Raw genomic sequence first — 20,442 nt, 5'->3', positions numbered from 1 at the left:
CGTCAGGTTAAGGCGGGAACGTCTGATTGCAGATTAAAAGAAGAAACTCAATTACGTCCAACGTCCTGACTCTTTCTTAGCCACTGTGTGTGTGTGTGTGTGTGTGTGTGTGTGTGTGTGTGTGTGTGTGTGTGTGTGTGCATGACGTCATCCAGTAATTAACGTGCGTCACCTGCGCCTGACACACACAGACTCGACTCTCCTCAGCTTCCCTTCTTCCTTTCCTTCCTTCCTTGCTGCCTTGCTTGCTGACTCTCATTCAGATTTATTTAATTTTTTTGCTTTCTCATTTTTTCTTTGTTTTAATGTTTTTTTCTTTTTTTCTTTTTCAGCGATGTTATTTCGTTTCTCTCGTCTCGCTTTCGTTATTTGTTTGTTTTGCTTTTTTTTTTCTTCACTGTCTTCTTTCTTTCCTTCCTTGCTTGCTTGCTTCCTACTTTCTCATCATTTCGTCCCTGTTTTTTGCTTTCTCTTTTTTGTTTTTATTTCCCTGTTCTAATTATTTTTCTTTAATTATTTATTTATGTTATTTCTTTCCTTTTTCGTCTTGCTTTCGTCTTTTTATTTGTTTCGTATTGGTTTTTTTCGTTTTTTTTTGTTTCTTCGTCTTTTTCTGCATATTTTCTTCCGTTATTTTTTTTGTATCCGAGTTTCCATCTTCTTTCATATCTTCTCGGCCGTTTCCATTAAGGCCTTTTGCTCTTTCTGTATTCTAATTGGCCTCGTTGTATCCCGCCTTTTTATTTTCATCTCTCCCATCTCCCTTTATCGTTTCTGTATTTTCTTTACATATTCCAGCGTTTTTGTGGATGTCGGGTTTTCATACTTTTTTCTTCTTCAATCTTGGTCATATTCATTAATCTCTTTATTTTTATTATTTCGTTACATTGGTTAATCTGCTCCTCCTTTTCGCGGCCTTCGTAATTTTACTGAGCATTTCGTTATATTTTTTTTTTTATCCTCGTGAATTACCAAATGTGTTTTCTTTATTAAGGTACACACTTTTTCTTGCATCATCAGTTAATTCGGTAGCATCATATTAACTCCCTCGCGCACATATTTTTTTCTGCATATTAGTCCCTTCATTAATCTCCTGTAATCCGCCAATGTCCGGATTTTTCTTTCTTTTAAAGGTCATGTCTCTCTGTCTCTCTCTCTCGCCCTTTAACGTAGACAAGTGCCAGGTCCTTCAAGTTGGAACGAGGAATAAGAAGTTCGATTACGAAATGCGCGGCGTTAAACTCAAAAGCGTTCAATGCGTCAAGGACTTGGGGGTCAAAATCGCGTCAAACCTCAAATTCTCACAGCAATGCATCGATGCAGCAAATAAAGCGAACAGAATGTTGGGCTTCATTAAAAGAAACTTTGTATTCAAGAATAAAGATGTAATACTCCCGCTCTACAACAGTTTAGTCAGACCCCACTTGGAATATGCGGTACAGTTTTGGTCTCCCCACCATGCAAAGGATATTGCTAAATTAGAAGGTGTTCAGCGTCGGGCAACGAAAATGATCCCTTCCTTGCGCAACAAATCCTACGAAGAAAGGCTTTCTACCCTTAACATGTTCTCTCTTGAGAAACGTCGCCTCCGAGGAAAATTGATCGAATGTTTTAAAATACTTAATGGTTTCACGAATGTAGACAGATCAACATTGTTTATGATCGATGACACTTTGCGCACGAGGAACAATGGCGTAAAACTCAGATGTAGACAAGTAAATTCAGACTGCACCAAATTTTTCTTCACCAACGTTGTAGTGCGAGAATGGAATAAGCTTCCACCATCAGTGGTCCAGTGTAACACGATTGACTCCTTCAAAAATAAGCTCGACCGTCACTTCCTTCAACTTAATATCAACTAGAGTAGAAGTGCAACGTTTTGGAGTCTTCTGATTAATGTAAAATCACTTAGGTTTAAGGACAGACCACCAAGTCTGGACCATGGGGTCTGTGTGGTCTGATTTTCTATGTAAATCTATGTAAAAATCTCTCTCTCTCTCTCTCTCTCTCTCTCTCTCTCTCTCTCTCTCTCTCTCTCTCTCTCTCTCTCTCTCTCTCTCTCTCTCTCTCTCTCTCTCTCTCTCTCTCTCTCTCTCTCTCTCTCTCTCTCTCTCTGTTTTTCCTTCTTTATTTGAGTTTACCCTCTTAGCATAATAATGGCTCATTTATCTTTTCTGTATCGCATATTCACTTCATCTTTTTCTTTTTTCATTCATTTCTCTCATTATATCTTCTCATGACACATATTTTTCTTATTTATTTGTGTTTTGTTATTCTCTCTGCTATTCCTTCTTTATTTGATTTTACCTTTTTAGCTCATTCATCTTTTTTGTTCATCGCATATTCACTCTTCACCTTTTCCTTTCTTCGTCTTTCTTTATATCTTGTCACGTCAATTATTCAAACGCTTCATTTTTTATCATTCTCTCTTAATTAATTCAGTTCACCGTCTTATATTTACCCCACCTGTTTCTTCCTTGTTATATGATACCTGAAATTTATGCATATTGTCTAATCTTAAATCCTCTCGTCAGGTGAAAATATTATCCGAGGCTCACGGTTAATTTTCACACCTGCTGAGATGCACACTTTTTTTTACCTGGTGCCTTGTTTATCCTCTCTTCTCCATTCTTTTTTGTGCAGGTGCGTCGGAATGTTGTTGTTGTTGTCTCGATATTTTTGCACCTGTTGCGTGGAAATAAACTCATCTTGCTTGCACATGCCGGGAAATATTTTGTGTGTGTGTGTGTGTGTGTGTGTGTGTGTGTGTGAGAGTGTGAGAGAGTGAGAGAGAGAGAGAGAGAGAGAGAGAGAGAGAGAGAGAGAGAGACACACAGACAGACAGATAGACAGACAGACAGACAGACAAACAGACAGAGCGAGAGAGAGAGAGAGAGAGAGAGAGAGAGAGAGAGAGAGAGAGAGAGAGAGAGAGAGAGAGAGAGAGAGAGAGAGAGAGAGAGAGAGAGAGAGAGAGAGAGAGAGAGAGAGAGAGAGAGAGAGAGAGAGAGAGAGAGAGAGAGAGAGAGAGAGAGAGAGAGAGAGAGAGAGAGAGAGAGAGAGAGAGAGAGAGAGAGAGAGAGAGAGAGAGAGAGAGAGAGAGAGAGAGAGAGAGAATAGGACCAAAAGAAAACTCATATTTCAGCATCATTTGTTTGTTTGTTTTGCATGAAATCTCCCTTAAGCCTGCAGTCCCCTCGGCGTGCAAAGGTTTCCCCTCGGCTGAGTGGGCTGGGCGGCACAAAACAACGCGTAACAACACACACACACAATGCAGCACAACTATTATGACGAGGTTCTGGTTAGGGAAATGGACGGACAACTAAAAGAATCTATACATTATTTTCTTGGATATGTTGCTTTATGATAGTTTTTCTCCTCTTCTCCCTTGCTCTAAGAATACCCTGTTGGGACGAAGACGAGAGAAACTGCAAAAGTCTTACCCGTTACCAGACGAACAGCTAACAAGGAAGTGTGGTCACATGGGCCGTGTTTTTTGGTCCTTTTATCCTTGCTCTAGGTATTTATAGTCTTAGGATGGAGAGAGTAAACACTGGAAGAGCCGTATAGCTTATAAAGGCTGTGTTAGAACCAGACCAGACAATTAAATAGCTTATAAATGGATGAGAGGCTGTGTAGGAAGTTTTTTTCATCCTTTTTTTTTCTTTTCTATATTTTTTCTTTTTTTTCTAAGTCCATGCCAGACATATCAATAGCTTATACATGGTGAAAAGTGTTTTTTTTCTTTTCTTTTTTATTTTCTATATTTTCTCATTTTTTCTAAGGCCATACCAGACACATCAATACCTTATACATGGTGGAAAGTTTTTTTTTTCTTTATTTTCCTTTTGTCTCTTCTCTTTTATATGTTTCTTTTCTTTTTACGATTTTACCAGACATGTTAATAGATTACACGTATGTCTGGCCGCGTGGGTAGTGCTTTTTTCCTGTCTCTATCTCTCTGTAAATAGGTATAGAGAGGCGGCACCATGGAGACGAGAGAGGGCAGGAACCAAAGTTATCTCGAGGGGGCTGAGTGTGACGTTCTTCCGGCTCTGTGCTTGCCATGTGGTTGCTGACGTCGGTCCGTGTGGCTCCTGACTCACCTAAACATTTGTAAACCTTTCCCCCGCAGACAAGAACGAGTGTAGGCGCTGCGTGAAGGCCCTGCAGGAGCTTGAGAACGTTGACGATGACGCGGACCAGCTCGGCATCGCGTTTGTGAAGATCAACGACCCCGAGTTGGCGGATGAGTACTCGCTGGGCTCCCTCCCCGCCCTCGTGTACTACCGAAGGCGTATTCCTGTTGTGTATGATGGTGAGTTGGTAAGGGAGACGGGGAGGGAGAGCAGGGAAGGGAGGCATTAAGAAAAAGTGAGGTGGGTTAAGGAAGGAAGGGATTGAATGGGAGGGAGGAATGAGGAATGGATGACAGGGAGAAGAAAGGCAAGAATACGAAGGGAGGTATAAGAACATAAGAACATAAGAACGCAGGAGTCTGCAAGAGGCCGGTAGGCCTGTACGAGGCAGCTCCTTTGACCCTAAGCTCCCGTGTATCTAACCCCACCTAATATCGCTGTCCATGAATTTATCTAGTCTATTTTTGAATGTGACAATTGTATTGGCACTCACCACATGACTGCTAAGCCTATTCCACTCATCCACCACCCTATTAGTAAACCAATTTTTGCCTATGTCCCTGTTGAATCTGAATTTATCCAGTTTAAACCCGTTACTTCGTGTCCTACCCGGTTCTCTTACCAACAAAACCTTATGAATGTCTCCCTTATTAAAGCCCTTCATCCATTTATAAACCTCGATCATGTCTCCACGCACCCTTCGCCTTTCTAGAGAATGCAAGTTTAACTGTTTGAGTCTTTCCTCGTATGGCAAGTTTCTCAACCCCTGAATCATCTTAGTCATCCTCCTCTGCACCGATTCTAACATTTTGATATCCATTCTATAGTAGGGTGACCAGAACTGAACCGCATAGTCAAGATGAGGTCTAACTAATGCTAAATATAGTTTGAGGAAGACTTGGGCTTCTGTTGCTTACGCTCCTTGAAATAAATCCCAGTACTCTATTAGCTCGATTTCTAGCTTGAATGCATTGTGCCCTTGGACGGAGATCAGAGCTCACTAAGACCCCTAAATCCCTCTCGCACCCAGACCTACTTATGAGAGTGTCATTTAAGCAATAGTTATGTGAGGGGTTGTTCCTACCTACACTCAGAATACTGCACTTCCCTACATTGAACTCCATCTGCCATTTATCCGCCCAGTCATATAATCTGTTGAGTTCACCTTGGAGAATACTAGCGTCCTGATCCGACTCAATTACTCTACCGATCTTGGTATCATCTGCAAATTTACTAACATCACTACTAATTCCTGTGTCTAAGTCATTGATATAAATAATAAACAAAAGTGGACCTAATACCGAACCTTGTGGGACCCCACTCGTAACACATCCCCAGTCAGATCTTTTACCATTGATTTGCACTCTTTGCTTCCTATTGCTAAGCCAGGGAGGAGAGGGAGGCAGGGTAAAGAAGGGAGGAATAGAGAGAAAGGGAGGAAGGTTAAGGAAGAAAGGCACCGAAAGGGAGGAAGAGAGATAAAAGTAGGTGTTAAGAAGAATGGAAGACAGGGAGAGGAAGGAATGCAGGAAGACGAGGAAAAGAAAGGAGGCTGGGATTGAAAAGAAGGCAGGGAAGAAAGGAGACGGAGAATAAGGGAGAAAGAGTGGAGGAAGGGACACAGCAGAAAAACATGGGGGTGATGAAGATGGAGGGAGAGAGGAAGAGGAAATGAGAGAAATTGGAATGGATGGACGGAAAGATGGAGCGAAAAAAGCAAGCAGGAGGATGCGAGGATGGTACGAAGTATTATATATTTACTTTTCTTTATACTTTTTCTCCTTTTTCTGACATCTTTTTCTGGTACCCTCCTCTGTCTGGCTTTCTTTTTCTTTCACTCTTTTGTTTTGACTTTGATTAGATTTGCATACCATTATATTTACGTATTTACATGGAGAGAGATGGGAAAAGTGAGGGAAGGGGAGATTGTGATAAGAGATGGGAAAGGTGAAAGAAGGGAAGGGGAGAATGAAATGGGAGATGGAAGAGGTGAAGGAAGGGGGAAATGTGATAGAAGAAAGGTAAGGTGAAGGAGGGAAGATGGGAAAGATAAGAGAATGGGGGAGGGAAGGGGAGGTAGTGATAGAAGATAGGAAAGGTGAGGAAAGGGAAGGGAAGGGAAGGGTAAGGGATGAGGGATGGGAAAGGCAAATTATGTGGTGCTACTAAGAGGAAGGAAAGGGAAGAAGAGAAAAAGTGCAGATAATGTGTGTGATGGTGTGGGTAAGGCGAGATTATGAAGAAAGAGGAAGAGGGAGAGGGAAAAAGAGGAGGAGGGAGAGAGATAAATTGTAGTTTATTTGTTGCTTAAAGAGGAAGGCGTTGTGCGTGCATGTATGACGTGAGTTTATTTTATTTATTTTTCTGTATTTTCGAACTGTTATGTGTATTTTGGTTTTCGTGTTTGTATCAATAGTTTTTGGAGCTGTTGACGTGAAATTTAACCTTTTATCTTTTTTTTTCTTTCTCTTTCTTTTCTTCCTTTTCTTCTTCTTTGCTTTATTCCTTCCTTCCTGTCTTTCTTCTTCGCTTTCATTCTTTCTTCTTCTACTTCCTTTCTCTCTTTCTTTCTTCCTTTATTTCTCAATTTTTTGCTTCCTGTTTTTATTTCTTCTTCCTCTTCTTCTTTTCTCCTTTTTCTTTTCTTGTTCTTGTTCTATTTCTTCATTCACCCTATCTTTTTTTTCTTTCTCTTCGCTTTCATTCTTTCTTCTTCTTCTTCCTTTCTCTCTTTCTTTCTTCCTTTTTTCTCCCGTTTTCGCTTCCTTCGTTTTCTTCTTCTTTTCTCCTTTTTCTTTTCTTGTTCTTGTTCTATTTCTTCATTCATCCTCTCTTTTATTCATTTCTCTTCGCTTTCATTCTTTCTTTTCATCTCCTCCTCCGCCTCCTCCTCCTCCTCCCCCAGGTGACCTAATGAACGAGGACAAGGTGCTGGAGTGGCTGGTGGAGAACAAAAACACGGGGGACGATGATGACGTAATCGATGACGTCACGCTTGGCCTCCTCAACACCCTCATCGACTCCTTGGACCACCTCGCTGTCGTCTTCTGTGAGTAGTAGTAGTAGTAGTAGTAGTGATGGTGGTAGTGGTGGTGGTGGTGGTGGTGGTGGTAGTAGTTGTAGTAGTAGTAGTAGTAGTAGTAGTAGTAGTAGTGGTGGTTGTAGTAGTAGTAGTAATAGTAGTAGTAGTGGTGGTGGTGGTAGTAGTAGTGGTAGAACGTAAAAGTAGCAGTAGTAGTAGGAATTTAGATAGATAGATAGATACATACATTCATACATATACGTATATAGGTAGACAGAGAGATGGATAAATTAAAATAATAAGATAGACAGATAGATTGATAGGTAGAATGATAGATAGATTCGTAGATAGATAATGTGTACTAATGGTGTGATTGAAGATGATGGTATGGATGAAGAGGAAGAAAGAGGAAGGAGGAAAGAAGAGAGAAATAGTGTAGTTTATTTGTTGTTTATTGAGGAAGGGGTTGTGGTGTTGGTAAGTCTGATAGATAGTTTGGATACATAAATAGATAGATGGATAGATAGATAGATATAAGACTCGTGCGGGTGAGAGTGAATCCACATATAAATCTCGATGGAAAGATCAAAAGTTCGGTCAGAGAATTTGTATTGTGATGATTTTTAGGTATATACAATATTTTTTTCTGCTCTCGTGATCATATAAAATAAAAAAATAAAAAAACCGCTGTTGATATTATAGGCTTCGTTTTCAGGGCGAGCTGGCTACCCACGCAGCGTTAAACACGGATCTGTACAATGGAAATGTTTCATATTGGAAAAGGTAAAACAACTGTTGAAAATCCACCTTTTTAAAAACAGGAAATGCGTTTCACAACCTTGCCGAGGTACTAACAAGCTACAATGCAACATTTTATTTCATTTTGTATCGCTGTTTCCAAGTATTATAATGAGTGGTGGCTTGGTTACCGTGTGTCCCTGACTTATGCAGAATGTTGTATTAAGTATTAACTGGAAATAGATGTGGGATACGTTTGCATTAAGTCGCTTTCAAGGTCGCTTCCTGGTATTTTGAATGTAACACAACCAGGAACCTACGAGTCATTAGGGAAAGCTGATTTGGCTTGCTCTGCTTGCCACTCGCCCATCTTCAAGTGGCTACAAAAGTCCATATTTAGTGGAAAAAGACGCCCCCCTTGTAACATTATACACTCTAGATCGATTTCCTCTGTTTTATATTTCAGTCGAGTATTATTTGATGAGGAAAGAGGCAGCAGGGATAGGAAATGCGTAGGGGAGATAGGTCGACTGGTTCTTGGTATATTTTTAATTAACTACGACGCAATTCTACTGGGAACGTCGTGGGAGAGGAAACAATCAACGGACTGAATGCCTTTTGGACTGCGTGGACTGCGTCGTCTGGCGGCCCATGAGCACGTAAGGTTCGATGTCTAGGTCAGCGGATCCGTAAACATGCCATATTTTTAGAGCCATCACTTTAGGTTTGGCGTGGCTCGAAATAGCCCGCAGTGGCATGACATGAAAGTGACCGAGCTGGGAATGACGTTGGGATGACAGTGGAAAGTCACATACCGCATGTCACGCGTGTTTAAAGGAGTGGGAAAGGGTGAGAAGGGGGGGGGGGGCTAAAGGGAAGCCATTGGTGTACTATAGCTTCCCCCCACCCCCACCCACCCACATACACCCTACACGGTTAGCTACTGATTAAATACACTGAACCGAAACAGGATCCGCCCTGCGCCGCCTTTGTGATCCGTAACAACAACAAACTTACTTCAAAGGGACGCCGAGGTGAAAGAGTATTTTTTTTTTTTTTTTTAGGTCGAGGTAGGGTTGGTTGACCTCGGGTTGGGCAATACGTTCGTAATTTCGTAGCGTTTCCGACTCTCTGTAACGGGAGCGCACCCTTTAATTAATGCCTCTCTGCCTTTTCTTTCTATCTTCTATCTTCTTCAGTGCCTCTCTGCCTTCGTCTATAGCCGCCATATCACAGTGTTTTCTTCTTCAATGTCTCTGTCTTTGTATGTTTTAATTATCCATCTCTCACTTCCACAGACGACAGGGAAGACAGCGACGACACTATGATTCTGCAGGAACTGGAGAACATCGACGACGACCTAGACGCCCAAGGGATCCACATCGTGAAGATCGCCGACGACGTGGCCGAGCGGGAGTACGGCATTGAAGACACGCCCTGCCTCGTCTACTTCGAGAAGGAGGTGAGGATGACAGTTACCTATGGCTCGTGAAATGTTTTGTTCTGCTGTCTATTTCCGTCGCGTAAGCTATTCACCAGTTCTATTTTGGAAGTGTATATTACTTACTGTCAGTGTCAGCCGTTAAGCTTACCTTAGAAGATTTATTTAGTCGTTTGACAAGGGTGAAGCAGAATGCAGGACGTTTCCCACATGATACTTTCAATTCATATTCCTTTACATGGTAATTATACAGAGCACAATCTCTCTCCTCAGTCTGCAACATTTCCCTCCTCACCTTTCCGCCTCGCTATCACCCTGGCCCTTCCCCAGATCCCCTCCCTGTACGACGGTGACCTGCACAAGGAGCAGGAGGTGCTGGCTTGGCTGGTCGAACAGCTGCACACCGACGAGATCGAGGACATCACGGACGAGATGTTGGACAAGCTCATCAGGGAGTCCAGCCATCTGGCCGTGCTCTTCTGTGAGTGTGGCACGGAAGATGTAACAGTTCAGGGCCGTACCCAGGGGGTCAGGGCGGATGCCCCCATCTGCTAAAAAGTTAATTTTCTAAGAGGTCAAAACGAAAAACTGGAACGAAAAGTCCCAGTTTTTCATTTTGACAACAGGAAAGTGAATCCAGAATTGTAATTTTTTTTAACCCCGATTTGATTCGCTTCGATCGCTCGCCGCTCGCCACACGCCCCTCTTCAAGTCGCTACAAAAGTCCACATTTAGTGGAAAAAGTCCCCCCCTCCCCCTTTTACAGCTCTGGGTACGGCCCATCAGTTGATGCAAAGTTGGGGGCATTGCTATATTTGTTGTTTTAGTGTAGGATTGAAAATGTGAGCCAGCCTATAAGCGCACAAAAAAAAAAAACTTTCTCAAATTTAGCATCTTCTTTTACCACATTTACACTTCGGCGAAAGTGGTCGGCGAGTGCCGACTACTGCGAATCGGACTTTCGCCGTAGTCGGCGGACAAGTCTCCAATGTCGGACGTATGGGCCTCGCCAATTCCTCGTAGTTGGTGTTCATAGTCGCCGGTGTCGCGGCAAAAGATCGCCAAAGAATGAACTTGTTCATCCTTTGGCGAATTTGTGTCGCGAATGTCCACCTCTGTGTGTTGTGGTGCGGGCTGGTCGGTGCCTCGAACGGCTCGCCAAAAAACTCACTCCTCCAGTTTTCACCGACGAATCCGACATTTCCAACAACCGGCTACTGTGGCAAACTTCGCCAAGGTGTGAACGGGGCTTTACCTCCACTTCTCTTCCATTATTACCTTGCCTTTCACGTGCGATCAAGCTGTTTGAATTTAACCTCTTTTCACTTTGAGACTGGCCAGAGCACACTAATCTAGATGGCCTTTACACTTTTTTTTGCGGGAACCCAGATAAGGAGGATGAGCAGGACTCTGAGCTGGTGGTGACGGAGCTGGAGAACATCGACGACGACTGTGACGCGCGGGGCATCTCCTTCGTCAAGATAGATAACGACGACGAGGCCAAGGAGTACGGCATCGACGTCCTGCCCACCCTTGTGTACTTCGAGAAGGGCGTCCCCTCCGTGTACTCCGGTGAGGGGTTGAGAATATTATGTTAATAAGTAGTGCAGGAAGTATTGCCAGTTTGGTGAATGTGGTGTTGATAAGTAGTATAGGAAGTAGGGTCAGATTGTTATTGATGATTGCTACCTTAAAATTGGCATATGTAATAAGGCAGAAGATGAAACATGTCAGGAGGAAGTTAGACATGAAGAATCTTTTACTATTTGAGTGCATGACATTCTTGCTGCTATATGAGTTTTTAAGTTTTAAGAATGAAGTGTCTTGGCATCTGTTTCTGAGGTAAAGAGACATTTTCAGTTATTTCCAATTTTCATGCATTATTGAGATCATCAACAGGTTTAGTTTCTGTTTATTTTATTGCCCTATGGATTCATACTATTCTGTCGATGATATACTTCAGTTTAGAGAATTGAATGGACCCTGACTGACTGGCAACTTGTGTTGGCCTTTCAGGGAATTTGCTGGTGGAGGAGCAGGTGCTGGACTGGCTGGTGCATCAGGTGGAGGAGGACGAGATCGAGGAGGTGACGGACGAGATGCTTGACCGCCTCATTGAACGCACGGAACACTTGGCGGTTCTCTTCTGTGAGTGGCCAACACTCTAGACTAGGGCCTAGAGCTTGCCCTTGCCTCTTATAGTAATAGGCTTTTGAGTTTGATAGATAGCTCTGGAGACCTTTAACATTTAATTTGAAATACCTACATCTTTACATTTATAGGCTACTGATACCCTAAAGTTACGTAAAAAAATACACATGCTTATTGTGGAATCTTAGGGTTCATTTTATGCAAAGGACTTTTTAAGCATCATCCTTAATACTGTCACTGAGCAAGTTATTTTCATCAGACGACAAGGAGAGTCGCCGCAGCAGGAAGGTCGTGGCGGAGCTGGAGAACATTGACGATGAGTGTGACGGCCGAGGGGTTTACTTCGTCAAGATCGACAACTATGAGGAGGCCATGGAGTACGGCATCGACACCATCCCCACCCTGGTGTACTTCGAGAGCGAGATCCCTTACATATTTGAGGGTGAGTCTTGGGTAACCTATTTTTCTTATGCTTTAAAATCATATCCGCATGTGTTCAAAAAATACCTTTGAATTTTAACAGTACATACTTTCATACTGTACTGCTAATTGTATTTTAAAGTTATGTACTTGATTATATTGGTAATTCAAATAATTAGACCTGAGTAAGATATATCTCTGTAATGGTGTGTGTCAGGTGACTTGATGAAGGAGGAGGAGGTGCTGTACTGGCTGTTCCATCACGTCGACCATGAAGAGATTGCTGACGTGACGGATGAGATGCTCGGCAAACTCATCGCCAACGAGCCCTTCCTGGCTGTGCTCTTCTGTGAGTGGAGGACAGATTTTTGCTGCATTACTTCTATTATTACAGCCTTTCCTTTAATTCTATGTTAATCATAGAGTATAAGTAGCATTTCTTCACCCATGATCATAACCCAATACTCTTTTATATAGAAGAATTAGGAGATCCATTGCCTAGGACGAATAAGAAATGTCACACTTGTAAATTTTAGAGAGAATAACTTAGACTTCAGCTCCTTTTTGGTTGTTGATGTTCTCTCTAACTTGATCCCTCCCCCTGAAGATGACAAGGATGATGCTGAGGACCACGAGGTGCTGGGTGAGCTGGAGAACATTGATGATGACTGTGAGCAGGCCGGCGTTCCCTTCGTCAAGATAGACAATGATGCTGAAGCCAGGGAGTACGGCATCGATGACCTCCCGACCCTTGTGTACTTTGAGAACAGGATCCCCAGCATATATGAGGGTAAGGTTGGAGCTCCTCAGAATATGTTTATCCTGATGATGTTTTATGCCAGCTGATGCTTGTTTGTATATCTTTTGTCTTAGGGTCAAAGAAATGTGGTTATGAAGTTTCTGGGGTAAGTTTATCAGGCCTATTGTTTAGACAGTTTTTGCAATGATAATGAAAAAAAAGTATTAAATTGGATATGTGTATACTCATCTTACAATTGTTTACCTAATGCAATGGCTATGGTGGGGTAATCCAACACTCACTTGCCTCCCTTCAGGTGACCTCTCCAATGAGCAGGAGGTGCTGGAGTGGCTGCTGGAACAGAAGAACTCTGACACCATCGAGGAGGTGACGGATGAGATTCTTGATGACCTCATTGCCAACTTCGAGTACGTCGTTGTGTACTTCAGTGAGTCTCAAAACCTTTTTACTGTCCTGCTGCTGTTTGTTCTCTTTATCTTTATTCATATTTATCTACTTTGTCTTTCATATGTAGCTCATCTGTTTATCTTTATTTCTCTGATTTACAGGACTAGTATTTTTTGTTGTCATTGTGTGTCAAGTATCTATTCAGCTTTTAGTAGATGCCAAGCTAAGCTACTGAAATTTATATATATTTGGAATAAAGTATTTACAGATTTGGTAAGCAGCTTAATTTTTGGCATTTGAGAACAATCACACACCTTCTGCACACATATATACACACACAAACACACACACACTCTTATATATATCCTTCAGGTGGTGAGTGTGATGAAGGCCAGAAGTGTGACCATATCCTGAATGAGCTGGAGAACATTGACGATGACACGGACGACCACGGGATGCACTTCGTCACCACGGAGGAGACTGGTCTGGCCAACAACTACGGCATCAAGGTCTTCCCGGCCCTGGCCATCTTCAGGAACGGGGAGCCTCTGCTGTACAAGGGTGAGCTGTGGGATGATGGATTTGATTGATACCAAGAGAACATGATCACTTACCTTGTTTTTGTCGATGATACAATAACCCTTGCCATGTTGCTAGAGTTTCTGATGATATGGCTCTGAAGGTAAAAATTAAAGCATTTTATACACATTGGCAAACTTACCTTCATGAATGATCTCTCTGTGGCTGCAGGTGACCTAACCAAAGAGGAGGCTGTGCTGAAGTGGGTGACAGCCGAGGATACGCTGCAGATCCCCAACCAGATCGAGGAAGTGAACCAGCGCATGTTGGAGAGGATCCTCAACACCTCTGACAATGTGGCCGTGTTCTTCTGTGAGTCTTTGATGGATTTTTCACATTTCCTTTACCTGCATGTTTGTAAAGACAACTATTATCTTTCATGATTGTTGTTTCCTTCAGAGTTTTTTCATTTACCTTGCTCATATATGCCTTTGTTATCTTACTATTTCACTCCCCATCTCCTTTATGATATGCAGTCTGTTATTCTTGTGGTGATATGATCATCCCATTACAAACAACGGTCAATACTACATGATCATACATGATTTTTCCATTGTGTACAGGAGTATATTTTCAGACCACTTCTTTTATCAGGGTGACCATTTAAGCACAATTTGTATTGTGATTGCAAAGCAAATTGACATCAAATATGTTGACTACTGCAACTTTCTCTTACAGATGATGAGAATGACAAGAAGAGCAGGAAGATTCTCATTGAGCTGGAGAACATTGATGATGATTGTGATGACATCGGCATTGACTTTGTGAAGATCTCTGACGAAGGCATTGCCCAAGAATATGACATCGCCAGCATGCCGGCCATCGTCTACTTCAGGCACAGGTTCCCTCAGATATATGAAGGTGAGGAAGAAAGCCTCAGCACTTCAGATTTTTTTTTTCCTCTGTGACATTTCTATCAGTTTGTGTGTCACTGGTCATATAATATTGCTGTCCAGTTATATATTTCTTGTATTTGTTACAATAATCAATTGAGTGGATTTACTTATAGTATAAAAAGGACCCGAAATGCTCACTCTTTTTCCTACACTACAGGTGACATGACAGATGAAGAAGCTCTCCTGGAGTGGCTCATTGACAATAAAGACAGAGGACCAGCATCCATCATTGAGGAAGTGGACGGCAAAATGCTGCAAAACCTCGTGGACACCTTTGAGTTCCTTGTTGTTTATTTCTGTGAGTAAGGAGAAAAGGGTGGGTGGATGAGTGGGGATGGGGAAGTGTGGGTATGGGTGGGTGTTGGGATGGGCATGAGCATATCGGGATATAGAACTGAGAGGCTGATTTTGTCTCATAAGAGTAGGGTGTTGGCATTGAAAGAGTGATGACAGCTCTTATAAACACCTTTGCCAGATGATGACAACTGCCCAACCTGCGAGACAATCTTGGCAGAACTTGAGACAATAGACGACGAGACAGACGAGGTTGGCATCCAGTTTGTGAAGACCAATGATGTGGATGTGGCGGAGGACCTGGGCATCAGCCACCTGCCTGCCCTGGTGTACTTTGAAGGTGGAGTTCCAAGCATCTATGACGGTAGGTGTTGAGCTGGGAAGGAGAAACACAAGGGAACAATATGTGGAGTACCAGTTTAATAATTACCAAGTTTTGTTGTTTTTATTCACTAAATATATCCCTGGTTTCTTCTTAATATCTCCAGAGTTATAGTGGCTCCTTTAGTGTAATATTGCTGTGTTTAATTTACGTTGATGTGCAGTGTGTGTGCTGCTCCTCCGACCCTTAACAACATAGTTTTAAATGCCTCATTATACTCAGTTACTCTTATAAATGAAAACTGCCAAAGCTCCTGAGGCATAGTTGCTTAATTTAGTAGTGATATGATTTCCTTAAAAGAGGTTGAGAAATTTTCTGTACATAAATATATTTAATTTATAGTCAGTCATTTTTATCTAAAAAATTATAATATATCGTACGTCAGCTGATAAATTGCTTTTTTAACTTAGTCGATCACTTTGCTGTATCCAAGACTGAGAAGCTGTAGTATGCACAATCTCTAATGCTAAAGAGGCAGAACAGCCTTTTCATAGTTTATGTGTAATTTTATAGTTGATAGAGTAAAGAATTCATCGTTGTTAGATGCTAAGTCCTCCACCTCCAGCTGAGGTGTTGAGTTCTATGTCATTCATACATATCCACCAGAAATATAGCAAGATTTCAAAGCCATGAAACATTTCTGTTGGATAGTCTTAGTTCTCATATCAAGAAAAAAATTGCCTTGGAAATCTGAGCTGATGTATAAAAATTAACTATTATCAAATAATGTTAATTATCACTTCTACTTTGATTTATTTTTCATTGGCTTAATTCTCCAGAGCATTTTCTTTGTCCTGATGTGATTACTTATTGAAAGGGTGAGGACATATTGCAAACACCCTGCTTGAAAGAGCCACTTGAACGGCATAAAACTACACTGTCTGAAGAGGGTGTTCTTAGACCATAGTCTTAACTGTGTGGCCCTCGCCTCAGCCTTACCCATGCTCCCTTGTTGACCCATGGGGCACCACACCTCCCTTCACTCCTGATTGTGAACCCACTGTTGCCCTTGGACGTCGGGCTGTACTGCTTTCCCTTAGCATTTGTTCCTTCTCTTACTGGACCCCCATGTTGGCCCTTGACCTGGGCTCTACATCTTTCCGTGAGCACTCCCTCCTCCTCCTCCTCATTCATACCCCTTTACTGACGTGTGACCCAGGGCTCCCAACACCTCCACAAACCATTCCTTCCTCCTCATGCTAGGTCCCATCTGTTGCATTCCCCAGGTGACTTCGCAAGGGGTGCTGAGGTGTTGTCTTGGCTTGTTGCACACACACGTAAGCACAGTCTGTCCTTTTTTGTGTTGTGTCAGTGTCCAAAAGTTTTCAGAATATTTACTTTAAGAACAAGATCATGTTTTGCTGGGTATTATTAAGTGGTTGTATTTAGTATTTCATAGTGGTGGCAAAAGCCTAGGAATTACACCTTCATGTGTTGAGGTTTGCAAGAGTATTTTCATTTGGTAGTTTTTACTGAATTTTGTAAATTATCAAGGAGTACTTTTAGTTTTTCAGAGGTAAAGCCAATTAGATGTAGTTCCAATTATATATCAGTGAAATAATGTTGATACTAAAATTGCTGGCACACTTAATTAACTTTCAAACAAAGCATATACGTATCTGAGCGAGTTACTTTGCATTGATAATCTTAGTTTTAGAGAAAATTACAGTTTTCCTCAGGGCAAAAAGTAACTTTTACCTTCTCAGAAATGCTTTAAAAGATATTCTTAGCTAAGTCATCCCTGTGGTATGGAAGTTAATAGATGATCCAGTCATGAGAATCAGAGTCAATAAAACGAAAGATAGTTGTGAATGAGGTCACCATCTGTATGCTAAATTGCTTGAGACTTAATACTGAGGATATTTACAGAGCAATTTAAACATTTGAACAAAACGATTGCAGGCCACATAGACGCCTCACTGGAGGCTCTCACCTCCAGGCTGGTAGTGCCTGGCGGTGCACAGGAGGCAGGTGAGGGTGGTGGTGGGAGTGAGGGGGAGAGGACGGGTGTGGCTGAGGAGCTCGAGGATGACAGCGCTGACTCTAGTGCTCAGAAAATGTATGATGACAATGGTGATGCCACTGCTCAGGATGACATTGATGATGATGCTATTGATGATGACAGCAGTGACACCAATGCTCAGGATTACAGTGAAGATGATGACACTCTTGATGGTGACAATGATGATGCCACTGCTGAAGATAACGGTGATGATAACGATACTGTTGATGATGATGGTGATGATGATGATGATGCCTCTGCTCAGGATGACAGTGAAGATGACAATGCTGTTGATGATGATGATAATAATGATGCCACTCCTCAAGATGACAGTGAAGATGATGATGCTATTGATGATGATGGTACCACTGCCCAGAGTAACAGTGATGATGATAATACTGTTGATGATGATGATGATGATGATTCTACTGCCCAGGATGACAGTGAAGATGATGATACTGTTGATGATGATAATGATGATTCTACTGCCCAGGATGATAGTGAAGATGATGATACTGTTGAAGATGATGATAGGGATGGTAATGATAATAATTCTGAGTGTGTGTGTGGCCAAATGTGTGATGAAGAGAAGCACGTTGAGAGTCAAGATGAAGACTTCCAGCATATGAAGAGTGATGAGAGAGAGAACAAAACTGTTGGTGCCATCAAAGAAGAAATAAATGAAGAGCCTGACAAGATCGATAATGAAGGGGATAGTTACACAGGAGAAATTGGGTCTGAAGACATGCAAACAGTTGTCATTAGCGGAGAAGATGAAATTGAGGAACATGATTATAAAGCAGAAGAAAGTGGAAACAAGAGCAGCATTGAGGATGGTAATGATGAAGTGAAAGATGGCGCTGGTGAAAAACAAGTGAACAAAATAGTTAAAAGAAAGAAGGAAGTGAAGACACAGAAAAGGAGCTCTAAAAAAGATGACAAGATCACCGATAATAAGAAAAATGAGAAAGATATATCGACAGTAAATGAAACTGTGAGTGGAAGCGTTAAAACCTTTAATGTGGCAAGACATGCTCATCCCATACCTAAAGTTGAAAAGAAAGTCAGAAATAACAGCAATAAAACTGGCAAGAGCTATGCTGCAAAGGGAAGAAAAAGGCGCTTTGAAGAGCAAGCAGAGGCAGCAGGCAGTAAGAGAGGCTGGCTGAATGGTTGTTGGTGCACTCTGTCTTGTCTTGCCTCATGTGTCTGTCGTTGTGGCTCATTGCACTGTGTTAGCTCTTCATCCTCTGCACTCTTGACTTTCTGATGATCATTCTGGGGAGCAGAAACATCAGGTGATTCCTAGGTAGACATTTCACTAATCACTCACTCAGCTGTCACATGGCATTTAAGTTTTAAATGAGTTTTTGTAACTTATTTTTGTAAATCAGGTTATGTTTATGCCACTGATCAATAATTGCCTTTTTGTTTTCTTCACTTTGGTACCTCCTATCTTAAAATTAAATAACTTTCAACCATCACAATGTTTTAAAGAGGGACATCAAAGAGGTTGCTAATTTACATTTCTCATTGAAAAAGAGATTTTCATCAATATAAACTTTCCAAATACAGATATTAATCTGATGTATGACCATTAACTCTTTATGGTAATATCTGAAACTGAATAAGTTATCTTGCAGTTATCTGTACTTAAATATTTCATCTGTCTTATGTTAGTTGATGTTAAATGTGATCCAGTATTGATGTTTAGATTATATTTGTTTGTTTCTTTGTTTGTGTGTCATGTGTATGAAACTGATACAATTTCTACCATCATAATCTTGCATTATGTTAGTGTTGTTTGTGCTTATTGTGTGTGTGAATGTTTGTGTAAGAATGTATGAAATGGACAGGCACATATGTGTGTGTGTGTGTGTGCATGCATGTGTGTGTGCCTGTGTGCATGTGTGTGGGCGTGTATGGCTGTATGCATGTGCGGCAGGGATGGGCATGTTTCCAAAGTTGCACGTCGCCAGGAGCACGCAACACCGTCTCGTTTTGAGTTCCCTCCTGCCTGACACAGCGGTGCTTCAGCTTGTCTGGAATTTTTACATCACAGACACATGATGTGACTCAGGCATGAAGCACATATATAAATGATTCACATGAGACTCTGGAATATACTCAGACCACATGCACATGAACACTGGTTGAGTCCTCATCAGGGAAGTGAACTGCATCTAATCTGAAACTAAACTGAGTTTAGTCACACAACAACAGAACATGGTATTATATCTTGGGCACAGATTTTTTAGATAAGTGCATGTCACAAATATACAAAGTGGCATTTATATGACATGAAAAGAAAACTTAGCATGTTCATACAACCTCTACATATATAGTGCGGCAAGTTTAAGGTTTATATTAGAACATTCTGAGGGAAGTCTTTTGAGAATGATGTAGTATGTATGTCATGTATGTCGCTGACATGAGCATGTAGGCAAAATGCATGCCAGCCAGCAACTCACCTTACCCTTGAGTCAGCATTACTGTCACTGAGCATGTGTCTGTGTGTGTGTTCAGGTGACATCCAGGCAGAGCAGGATGTGCTGGAGTGGCTGATTGAGCAGCGTCACGAGGATACCATCGAGAACATCAACCGGCAGATGTTGTACACCCTCATCGACACCCAGGACTACCTTGCTGTCTACTTCTGTGAGTCTCAGTACACTTACCAATGATTTTCTTCAGATTTGACTTTTGATTAAACGACCATCAATTATTTGAGTTCTTGGTTAAGTTTCAGAAACAAGTTACACAAAGTTTTGCCCAGAACTTTTCATGCAATACACACTTAAGTTTGATATGCTCTTATTTGTGGCATTCTCATTGAAGCTAAGATTGTGAAATTTCTTTAAAACTTGACATTCAAAGTCATACATGTGTGTGCATTTTATGATAAGATTCAACCCCCACATTACTGTCCAGTCAATGAGGAGAATGATGAGTGCCCGAAGGTGCTGAGGACCCTGGAGAAGATTGACGACGAGGCAGCAGAGTATGGCATCCAGATGGTCAAGATGAACGACAGACTCATGGCCAAAAAGTATGGCTTCAGGAACCCACCAGGACTTGTCTACTTCAGGAAGGCCAAGCATATTAAGTATGATGGTAGGTCATGACGTAATGAACCTTTTGGACAACAAAATGTAAAAATAACTTGTATTCATATGCTATTTTCTTCACCTTTGAACTGTAAAGGCATTGTTAATATGAGTCAGTGGTATT

The 20,442-nt window shown here is 41.7% G+C and overlaps 1 protein-coding gene across 6 annotated transcripts in view; it reads left to right on the top strand.

Annotated features, from left to right (window-relative positions):
• Nucleotides 1-20,442, top strand: part of LOC126995938 (uncharacterized) — an 85,382-nt gene that overhangs the window by 46,409 nt on the left and 18,531 nt on the right. For 3 of the 6 annotated variants that reach the window (XM_050855843.1, XM_050855842.1, XM_050855845.1), the window contains exons 5-22: nucleotides 4,136-4,318; nucleotides 7,045-7,188; nucleotides 9,198-9,361; nucleotides 9,671-9,821; nucleotides 10,730-10,912; nucleotides 11,357-11,488; nucleotides 11,751-11,933; nucleotides 12,129-12,260; nucleotides 12,519-12,701; nucleotides 12,967-13,098; nucleotides 13,431-13,619; nucleotides 13,809-13,949; nucleotides 14,316-14,498; nucleotides 14,691-14,831; nucleotides 15,009-15,191; nucleotides 16,436-16,486; nucleotides 19,738-19,869; nucleotides 20,143-20,325. In XM_050855843.1, the coding sequence (XP_050711800.1) occupies nucleotides 4,136-4,318; nucleotides 7,045-7,188; nucleotides 9,198-9,361; nucleotides 9,671-9,821; nucleotides 10,730-10,912; nucleotides 11,357-11,488; nucleotides 11,751-11,933; nucleotides 12,129-12,260; nucleotides 12,519-12,701; nucleotides 12,967-13,098; nucleotides 13,431-13,619; nucleotides 13,809-13,949; nucleotides 14,316-14,498; nucleotides 14,691-14,831; nucleotides 15,009-15,191; nucleotides 16,436-16,486; nucleotides 19,738-19,869; nucleotides 20,143-20,325 (2,790 nt within the window). Of the gene's footprint in view, nucleotides 1-4,135; nucleotides 4,319-7,044; nucleotides 7,189-9,197; nucleotides 9,362-9,670; nucleotides 9,822-10,729; nucleotides 10,913-11,356; nucleotides 11,489-11,750; nucleotides 11,934-12,128; nucleotides 12,261-12,518; nucleotides 12,702-12,966; nucleotides 13,099-13,430; nucleotides 13,620-13,808; nucleotides 13,950-14,315; nucleotides 14,499-14,690; nucleotides 14,832-15,008; nucleotides 15,192-16,435; nucleotides 16,487-17,111; nucleotides 18,900-19,737; nucleotides 19,870-20,142; nucleotides 20,326-20,442 lie in introns of those variants that run through there. The other 3 variants (XM_050855844.1, XM_050855846.1, XM_050855847.1) reach the window with 2 other exon arrangements.

The sequence above is a fragment of the Eriocheir sinensis genome, chromosome 9, assembly GCF_024679095.1.
Source record: "Eriocheir sinensis breed Jianghai 21 chromosome 9, ASM2467909v1, whole genome shotgun sequence".
In the NCBI taxonomy this organism is placed as follows: domain Eukaryota; kingdom Metazoa; phylum Arthropoda; class Malacostraca; order Decapoda; family Varunidae; genus Eriocheir; species Eriocheir sinensis.
This window is presented reverse-complemented; position numbering and strand designations above follow the sequence as displayed.